General features: G+C 36.9%; 1 protein-coding gene across 1 annotated transcript in view; it reads right to left on the bottom strand.

Annotated features, from left to right (window-relative positions):
* Positions 1–2,033: 2,033 nt before the first annotated feature.
* THOC1 (THO complex 1) overlaps positions 2,034–10,629 on the bottom strand; it is a 33,806-nt gene continuing 25,210 nt past the window's right edge. The window contains exons 18-21 of the mRNA XM_032222490.1: positions 9,312–9,395; positions 8,680–8,827; positions 4,230–4,308; positions 2,034–2,428 (exon numbers count right to left, since the gene is read on the bottom strand). Of these exons, the coding sequence (XP_032078381.1) occupies positions 2,133–2,428; positions 4,230–4,308; positions 8,680–8,827; positions 9,312–9,395 (607 nt within the window). The 3' untranslated portion in view covers positions 2,034–2,132. The remainder of the gene's footprint in view (positions 2,429–4,229; positions 4,309–8,679; positions 8,828–9,311; positions 9,396–10,629) is intronic.

Below are 10,629 nucleotides of genomic sequence, written 5' to 3'. Positions count from 1 at the left end.
CAAGAACTGTGACAAAGTTTGCCTTATTAAGGCAAGTTTCAACTCCCAGCCCTATTGCTTGGGATTTTTTTTTACTGGCAAATGAAGCAAATGTTTTAAGGGGTTCAGGATTTCTATTTGAAGACTCTAGAAGCCTTTGAAGAACAGATAGTGAAAAAGGTGATGGCATAAGTGGTTTAACAATGTAAATACCATTTTAGACAAGAGGGCTTAGGGGAATTAGATGTTTTCATGACATTTTTTAACTCCTTTAAATAAACCATATTACATAATTTGGTAGTAGACAGGAATGTCTTACCTGAAGAAATATAGATTAGAAATATTTTTAATGAATGGAACAAAACTGTAATAGCTAAACTGTCTTGGTTAAGAAAATAGTTGATTAATAAAGTTACTATCTAACTTCACTCTTAACTTCAAAAGCCTTGAAAAGGAGAGAACAATTCATGGGACTGGAAATACAAAAGAAGTGGAGAACAAAGGCAAGCCTCGTGATATGGGAAAAGGCAGACAAAAATGCCATGATTATCCTATCCACACACACAAAATATATACATTAGGGTTTCTCAACTTCAGCAATTTTAAGATGTGTTGACTGGAATAACCACAATTCTCAGAACCAGCATGCTGGGTTGAGGTTTAGAAATACTGATCTAGATCTTACAATATTGACTGGAAAACAGGTTCATGAATAGCAAGATGAAAGCTATTAATATGTCCCAAACTTCTGAGGGACAGCATACAGCACGGGTGTCAAAGTCAATCGTGTCATGTGACATGAAGTTTTTTGCCTTTGCAGAGCTGGGGTGGGCATGGCCTGCGCGTGACACATCCGACCTATAGGTGCCAGTTTGATAGGCCTGGCATACAATATTGTACCACCTTTTTACCATCTAGATCTAGGGATCAAAACCACCAGCATTTAATTTCTTTAAGATCCAATTACAATGTCACCAAGCAGATACTTATCAAAATAATGGTTCTAAAAGATAGTATAGTACAGTTGCTATCAACAGATAGACATAGTATCTTATAACCAAAGAAGAGGGCTTTTTGCAGTGTGTTCTTTATACTGAATTTCTTTGTATCAGCATTATCTACTTCAGCAGTTAACCAGGGTAATAGATAGAAGTTATCTTTCCAAAAGTTGAACAAATTGAAATATACAATGAATTAAATTTATAAAAGAAGCCACAGAATTCTGTGAATTAAGTAGGACGTAATTGGTCCTCCTTCAGCATCCAGATGCTTACATTAGGGTGAAAAGTTGAGTGCTTATTGTTGCAGCTCATTTCACATAAACACAAGGCCAAGCTAGAATACCTAGAAATATTTTTCTCCAACAAAATGCTTTTTAACCAGATTTATCTGAACACACTTGACATAAGTGATAGATTTACTGCTCCTGAATTTCCTGGAGTTCTATCAAGCAACAGCACTATTTGCCTAATGGGAGGAATATCTCTGTTCTCTTCAATATGTCACTTTTTCAAACTACAGAACATTAGGATCAGAATCCCAATGTTAACCAATTTACCAATTTACTTTTTCATTTCAAATCAGCATTGTGCCTGATTTTTTTTAAACAAAACCTGACCCAGAAGGATCAAAACCAAGCATTAGTTGCAGTTCTGCTATCAACATTTGGAGGCACTCCATTATAACACAGCATATGAAAATCATAAGGATGTTGGATAGCCATTTGTCTGAAACGGTATAAGGTTTCTTGCCTAGGCAGGGGGTTGGACTAGAAGACCTCCAAGGTCCCTTCCAACTCTGCTATTGTATTGTAGCCTAACTGTAACGTAGTCCTTGTTGGTTTTCTATATACAAAGCTTGTTAGCAAACAAACAGCAATTCCCTTTGGCAGTTTTTTCAATAAAGAAATTTGAGATTGACCCCTTAAAATACTTTGAGTTATATTAAAGAATTTATAGCACGCACACAAATATATTTTTCTACTTTTCCACATCTTCAGGATTTCAAAGGAATGTTTGTTTAGTACTAATTCTTTGCAGAATTTTAGACAATTATGTTATTAAAAGATTTATTGTTCATCAAATTAAACTGCTCTATCAAATATTACATTCAGGAACAATAGCCATTGTTTTAAATAAAAAGCCATGTTCAAATTAGCTACTGTTTTCACTGTCATTGGTTAAGCTTTCAGAAAGGTCATTCAGCCCAGCTTTGTTCAATGCTGTAATCAAATTTTCCACAGTAGCGTGGATTCCTTCTTGATCTTGCCAGGTAACAAGCAACTGCTTAGCTCTCATCTTCAGATCTTCACTATCTGATTCAATCTGCCTTATATCAGAGTCTTTCATTTCCAAGTATGGAGCCAGGACTTTCCAATATTCACCAAGTCTATTAGCAAATAATTCTATTTGTTCTCCTGTTACAAGCTTATCCCGTTGAACTTCTGGACCTAAAACAAAAATGAGCAAGATTTAGACAATGCTGTTCAATAACTAGGCAGTAAACTAAGTTGTTCCTTGAAACTGACCATTTTTCATTGGAAGCTGAAGATAAGCTCAATATTATCTGAGCATGATGTAAATGGCAAAGTTTTATTTACATTCTAATGCTTATAAAATGTTTTCTGAAAACTTGCTTAAGAAATATCTGACTCTTAAATCTACTGCAGGAAAACAAAGATATTAACAATTTGGTTTTTTAAAATTTATCTCATTTAGGAACTGCCCAGCTCTCTCGCAGTATTAATTAAATTAAATTAATTAATTAATTCTGCTAAACTATAAATATTTAAAGATAATAAAACAATAATGTATCCAATTTTTAGCAAACACATTGAAGTAATTTGAAAATAAGTTGTCTGAATGAACACTGAAGACTGATGTTTTCCCCAAATATATAATGTAACAACAAAAAACAGACAAAAAGGGCAGTGGGAATTAGCCCTTGGCTTACCTAGGACTGAATGTGTTAATTTACATTTCATTTGAGAAATAACTAACAAATAAAATTGAACAGTAGTCAGAGAAGTCATTTCTAAAATATATGTTACTGATAAGGGACCTTACTGAAAAACAAACCAATTAACTCTGGTCTATTCCAAAGTGAGAAGGACTGAGATGCAGAAAAATTTCAGTTGGACTAAGCTAGAGAATGACTATTCAAATTAGTAATAAGAAAATATAGAATGCCAAAATTTAAAAATGCAATAGAGCAAATGTGCAGCTAAGGTACTGAAGAAAATTTGAATAAGGAAACATTAGTGAAACATTAATTATATTTATACACTCACTAAAAACTGAACATAAATTGAATATAAAATAATCAGATGTGAAACAGGGAAGGAAGGACTCATGCAAATGAATTTCAGCAGTAGGATTATATACGATAAAGATAATAGGTACCCAGTGTCTCAGATTGGGAAAGAGGAAAAAAAGAATTGAAACTTTGGTGGTGTTCCTATGATATTTGCTCTAGGTCATGATGAGCCATAACATTTTATTTTATTACTGATTCCTTAAAATGGAAATTAATTTTCAGAGATGATGCAATTGGTCTTAAAGGAATGCCATTTTTAAAAAGTAATCAAAAGAAGTTACAGGTAGTCCTCGACTTATGATCGTTTGCTTAACCATCATGATGAAAAAAATCATTTTAAGACCAGCCCTCATATTTCGGACCGTCATAGCATCCCCACAGTCACATTATCAAAATTCAGGGGTTGGCAACTGGCATATATTTATGATGATTGCAACATCCTAGAGTCATGGGATAGCCATTTGTGACTTTCCAGGAGGCTTTTCAAGCAAAACCAATGGGATTAACCATTTTTGCTTAATGATCCCCCGATTCACTCAACAACAGCAAAAAATGGGTTATAAAATCAAACACAACTCAATGACTGCATCGCTTAGTGATGGAGGTTCCAGTTCCATCTGTGTTCATAAGTTGAGGGCTATTTCTATATTAAATCTGAAAAGCATTTCAAAGAAGAAAGTATTATGAATATTTGAGAATGTGCTGTGGACTATCCAACAGTAATTGCTAGATGAAATGTCAATCAGAGAGGCCATCCTCTAAAGAAACTATAACATTGTAGCACAGCATGTATCTTTTCTGCTTCGAAGATACATAAATGTGGGATTCTAATTTGACTTGCAAATAGGAATGTTCTGTGAGAATGTTCACACACTCCTTTTTTCCACCTATGGGTGTCAAAGGAAATAGGGAGAAGCCCAAGAATCCAGCCTTACTTTCATTGTTTTCTTTTAATAAAGCATCGTTATCTTCCTCATCTTCATCCTCGCCTGTTTTAATTTCTTCAGAAGGAGGCTATAATGAGAGAATTGAGTATCATTGTTTGTGTTTGGTCAAAAAATTGTTGCATGGTGGTCCCTTGACCACATGAAAGGAAGTTTTGAAAACATTTGGAAATTATATACCGTACCTTTAGGATTTTTATTTTACAGCCACTAAGACTCTTAAAGACATTACAAATAAAGAATAGCTGAATAAAGAATAAAAAATAAAGCCCTTTCCAAGCTAGTTTCAATTGCATTCTGAAACTCAGATACAATCTTTATCGTGCAAAATTGTTAGGATGATAGAAATAATCTCTCATTGCAATAAAAACATTTTAAAATATTCCTAAATACTTACAGGTAATACAAATAAATTTGCTACAACTCATTCAAAACTTCATTGTCAAGACTTCCTATTTCTCCCCCACTTTCCCCTTTATACTGGCCAAGTGAATGTCCAAATGACCTTTTCATGAAAGAACAAGAAATGGGGGTGGGGTGACAAACTTTCAGTGAAGTACAATAATCTTAATCTAAAGAAAAAGATAAATAAAACTACTTATTTTGTACTCTTCTGCAGAGCTCTCTATTCACAAACAAAATTTGACAATTGTACCGAAAATGAATGAAATTGTAGGCAACAAACCCTATCACAAAACATGGTCCCAATATCTTGTTACTTCTTTAAGTGTCAGATGAATAGTTGATGAAAAGAGGCATCCAGCACTAAATTTTGGTCATTGATACCATTTGGAATAGGATAGATTTTTTTTTTTTGGGGGGGGGGTAAAGTAGAGGAGAAAAAAATAAAGGGTAAAGGAACTTCCTAAAGCAGTGGTCCCCAACCTTTCTAACACCAGAGACCGGTTTCGTGGAAGACAATTTTTCCACAGACTGGGGAGCAGTGACGTGTGGTGAGGTTTATGGCTGGTGAGACACTGACACAGTGGTGGGTTTCAAAATTTTTTACACTTGTAGACTTCAACTCCCAGAATTCCACAGCCAGGCATGCTCAGTTCCGATTTAAAGCGACAGCATTTGTTTTTCTCCTTTGCGAAATAAGTTTCCTTCTTTCTTTTTCTTTTTCTTCTCCCTTCTCCTCCTTCCTCCCTCTCTCCCCCCCCCTCAAACAAACACACACACAGAAGTTTGACTGGACTATCTCTCCTACCCCCCCTTCCCTCTCTCACTCAAACAAACTCAAAGCACACACACACACACACACATACACACAAAGTTTGATTGGAGGGAGTCAGGGAGACCACAGGAGGAGGCAGGAAGCCAGTCAAAGAGCCATACTGGAGCACACGCACTTTTCCCCAGCCCTGGAAGGATCCAGCCCAGCTTCACTGATTACAGGTTTAAAAAGACAACGTGGCTCTGCCTGCAATCAAACTACACTTGGGGAGGGAGAGCACTTCCCTCCAGCCTTTGCCCAAAGCCCCGCACCAGGAGGATGAAGTTTGAATTCCTCTCCCTCCCTCCGACCCACACGTACCTTTTCCAGCTGTTTCAGAGAGGATTTCAACTCTACTCTTGCCTGTCATCATGAAAAGAAAAAAAATGTAAAAGGAAAAAGGTAAGAGCTGAGGTCAGGCTGAGCTAGTTGCTGCCTCACCGTGGATGACTCTGCTTAACTGTTTTAAAAAGCCTCTAAAAAGCGCCCTCTACAGGAGGAGGCAGGAGAACGACGTACCTCACCTACATCAGGCATTTTTAGGCTTTTAACCCTTGCTTAACTCTCCTCGAGTGATCATAAAACACCTAAAGACAGACTAGATGAGGCACGTCATTCTCCTGCTGCCTCCTGTAGAGGGCACTTTTTTAGAGGCTTTTTTAAACAGTTAAGCACTAAGCAGAGTCATCCACAGTGACTCTGGCAGTAACTAGCTCAGCCTGACCTCAGCTCTTGCCTTTTTCCTTTTACATTTTTTTTCTTTTCATGACGACAGTGGTGAGGCTCTGCCTCCCCTGCCTGCACGTCACTGCTGGGGAGGGAATGGTTTCATGTGCAACCTAAATCCTGTGTATGCCCAGATGAAGTTCTGCTTGCTTGCCCGCTGCTTGCGCAGCTTAATATCTAACAGGCCATGGACTAATACCAGTCCACGGCCCAGGTTTTGGAGACCCCTGTCCTAAAATATCTCATTTTCCAGAGTACTGAGTCAAATCAAAATGCACAAGCCTTCATGTAGTCTTTCTCTTCATATACATTTTCATCTTGTGTTCTTCTAGATATCTAATATGTTAAAATATATACAGTGGAACAAAAATGTATTTAGTCAGCCACCAATTGTGCAAGTTCTCCCACTTAAAAAGATGAGAGAGGCCTGTAATTGACATCATAGGTAGACCTCAACTATGAGAGACAAAATGAGAAAACCAACCCAGACAATCACATTGTCTGATTTGGAAAGAATTTATTTGCAAATTATGGAGGAAAATAAGTATTTGGTCAATATCAAAAGTTCATCTCAATACTTTGTTATATAACCTTTGTTGGCAATGACAGAGGTCAAACGTTGTCTGTAAGTCTTCACAAGGTTGGCACACACTATTGCTGGTATGTTGGCCCATTCCTCCATGCAGATCTCCTCTAGAGCAGTGATGTTTTGGGGCTGTCGCTGGGCAACACGGACTTTCAACTCCCTCCAAAGGTTTTCTATGGGGTTGAGATCTGGAGACTGGCTAGGCCCCTCCAGGACCTTGAAATGCTTCTTACGAAGCCACTCCTTTGTTGCCCGGGCGGTGTGTTTGAGATCATTGTCCTGCTGAAAGACCCAGCCAAGTTTCATCTTCAATGCCCTTGCTGATGGAAGGAGATTTGCACTCAAAATCTCACGATACATGGCCCCATTCATTCTTTCCTGTACACAGATCAGTCGTCCTGGTCCCTTTGCAGAGAAACAGCCCCAAAGCATGATGTTGCCACTCCCGTGCTTCACAGAAGGTATGGTGTTCTTTGGATGCAACTTAGCATTCTCTCTCCTCCAAACACGACGAGTTGTGTTTCTACCAAACAGTTCTACTTTGGTTTCATCTGACCATATGACATTTTCCCAATCCTCTTCTCCATCATCCAAATGCTCTCTAGCAAACTTCAGATGGGCCCGGACATGTACTGGCTTAAGCAGGGGGACACGTCTGGCACTGCAGGATCCGAGTCCCTGGCAGCGTAGTGTGTTACTGATGGTAGCCTTTGTTAAGTTGGTCCCAGCTCTCTGCAGGTCATTCACTAGGTTGCCCCGTGTGGTTCTGGGATTGTTGCTCACCGTTCTTGTGATCATTTTGACCCCACAGGGTGAGATCTTGCGTGGAGCCCCAGATCGAGGGAGATTATCAGTTGTCTTGTATGTCTTCCATTTTCTAATTGTATGTCTTCCATTTTCTAATCCCACGGTTGATTTCTTCACACCAAGTTGCTTGCCTATTGCAGATTCAGTCTTCCCAGCCTGATGCAGGTCTACAATTTTGTTTCTGGTGTCTTTCAAGAGCTCTTTGGTCTTCACCATAGTGGAGCTTGGAGTGTGACTGTTTGAGGTTGTAGACAGGTGTCTTTTATATTGCTAACAAGTTCAAACAGATGCCATTAATACAGGTAATGAGTGGAGGACAGAGGAGCCTCTTAAAGAAGAAGTTACAGGTCTGTGTGAGCCAGAAATCTTGCTTGTTTGTAGGTGACCAAATACTTATTTTCCACCATAATTTGCAAATAAACTCTTTCTAAATCAGACAATGTAATTGTCTGGATTTGTTTTCTCATTTTGTCTCTCATAGTTGAGGTCTGCCTATGATGTCAATTACAAGCCTCTCTCATCTTTTTAAGTGGGAGAACTTGCACAATTGGTGGCTGACTAAATACTTTTTTGCCCCACTGTATCTCATGCATCAGGTGAATAGCAAAGTTGAGCAATGTTAAGTTGAAACAGATAGCAGAACTTAAATAGAATATACTTTGTTGACTTTCTTAATCATGGCTCTTAACTATTATGAATTTATTAACTCTACTATGAACATTTATATTATTAATTACAGAATGAGAGTGGAATATATCAGAATCTGGAAGTTAAGCCACTGTATTCAGTGGAATTTACTTCTGAGTGGATGGATTTACAGCACCAATTCATGTTAGGAAATTAAAATAACAAAAAGAGAGGTACTTATGTCGGTTCAACACACTCTATTTAGAAAGTTTCTTAGAACTGTTTTGCTTCTACTTTAAAAGCATACACAAAAAATAAAAATAGTACATTTTTACATGACATACATACATACATACACACACACACACACACATCATATTTGTATATATTTATATTTTAATTATTTAAATTACAACAACACATTCATTGTATGCATAGAATCTTCAAAATAATTCTATGAATTAGACAATATTACTTACAGGTAATTCTTTAGCTAATTTGATGACCATGTTTTCAAGGTATTCTGGTAAACTTTTAAACTGTTGATTGGTTGGCTGAAAAAAGTGAGGACTTCTTCTTGCTAATAGTCTTAATGCTCTCCAGCCATAATTAGAATTATTCACAACCCTATGTTACAAAATCAGAATTAGACTGCTATTTGATCATTAGAAAACAAGTATTTTATTACATCAAAATACAGGTAATCCTTGTACGACCACAATTAAGGCCAAAATATCGGTTGCTAAGTGAAACATTTCTTAAATAAACAGTGCCATTCTTCCGTAAGTGAATCACAGCATTTGTTGAGTTAGTATCACGGTCACTAAGTGAATATGGCTTCCCTATTGACTTTGCTTGACAGAAGGTCGTAAAAGTCATTGCAAGCATCATAAATAAGAGTCAGTTGCCAAGCATCTAAATTTTGATCACATGACCATGGGGATGCTGCGACGATCGTAAGTGTGAAAATCGGTCAGAAGTCAGTTTTTTCAGTGCCATTATAACTTCAGATGGTCACTAAATGAACTGTTGTAAGTCAAGGACTACCTGTATGTTTTGAATATATGCCTGAAAAAGCAGAATTATGAAAAAAATGATTTGTGGAACATACTTAAATTCTTTATCAACCATGTTTTCAGGATCTGCCTGTTCTATAGCTTCTTCAAAAAACTCTTCCAATGTTGGCATATATTCTCTAGAAAATAAAAGAAGAGTAAGTGCTTTATTTGGAAGGAAGACGTGTTTATTAAAACTATTACCCCCTCTCTAAAATAACAATAAAACTGTTAGTTTTTCTGCTTCAACTTCTTTATGTTTAGAGTGAGAAATCCTTTGCATGAGCAATTCAATAAGTTCAATTCAATAAAGCAATTCAATATTGAGATTATTCCTCTTACACTATGTAGCCTATCAGAAGGCACCTACATTCATTAGGAAAAATTCATTCAGATTAAATTATCAAATGATAACAGAATTCATTACATTAGAGTCAAATTAGTGCAAGTTGGAGAACTAATCCAATTTCCAGGTAGCCCTGTAAGTGGACACAAGCTATGTCCAAAACTGTTTTCTCTGCCAGGAGATCAGAGAAGAAATGTTTATTTGCCTCTTCCTAGACAGAGAAAGGCAATGCATGCAAGAAAATAATGAACAATCACTTCCTGTCTCATCCTACATAGACTTCCTGCCAGCTGCAATTGGAATCTAATCCTTGCTGGGCTTGGGCCTTCTTGAACCTTTTCCTAAAAGAGACAGTTACAGGACAGCTGAAGTATGATGGTAAATGCAGATATATCAAATGCTGACACTAACAAAAACAATTCCAATTACACAAAAGGAACTTGAGAAGGTTGTGCAAATGCCTTGCATAAGAATGTGTGGGCTAGAGATACCCTACCTTTAATCAAGCAAGTCATGAAACTTGATATAAAGGTTGCAAAAAAAAACCAACAACAGCCCTATTGATAGATTGAATTATCATTTGTCTATTTTCACATAGGTACCAGACTGCAAACCAGGAAATCATGACTTCCTTAACTGATTTCACAGGGTTGTTTTGGGGAAAATAGGAGCAGGAAGGAGTATTCATTATGCTTACCACCTTGAATTATTTATAAGTACAATAAAGCCAAAATTTAATAAATATGTGTCTTGCATTCTATAACATAATTTTCCCCAAGAAACAATTTTTGTTGATATATAAATAATCCAACCACCATGAAAAATATAGATGGGAACTAATTTATCAATTTGTTTTTCAAAAACCAAACCAATAACATATGACTAGATCTTGACAGAATACAAAAGATTAAGAGAGAATACACATAATATTCAGTATTTCATCCATGGGAAAGGGAGATAAAATTGTAATTATCCCATCCTGATAGTTATCTAAGTGCCACACCCAATAAATAAGGAGAGAAAAGCAC

This window comes from Thamnophis elegans, chromosome 8 (genome assembly GCF_009769535.1).
Source record: "Thamnophis elegans isolate rThaEle1 chromosome 8, rThaEle1.pri, whole genome shotgun sequence".
NCBI lineage: Eukaryota > Metazoa > Chordata > Lepidosauria > Squamata > Colubridae > Thamnophis > Thamnophis elegans.
The sequence above is the reverse complement of the archived record's forward strand: the minus strand, read 5'-3'. Positions and strand labels throughout refer to the sequence as shown.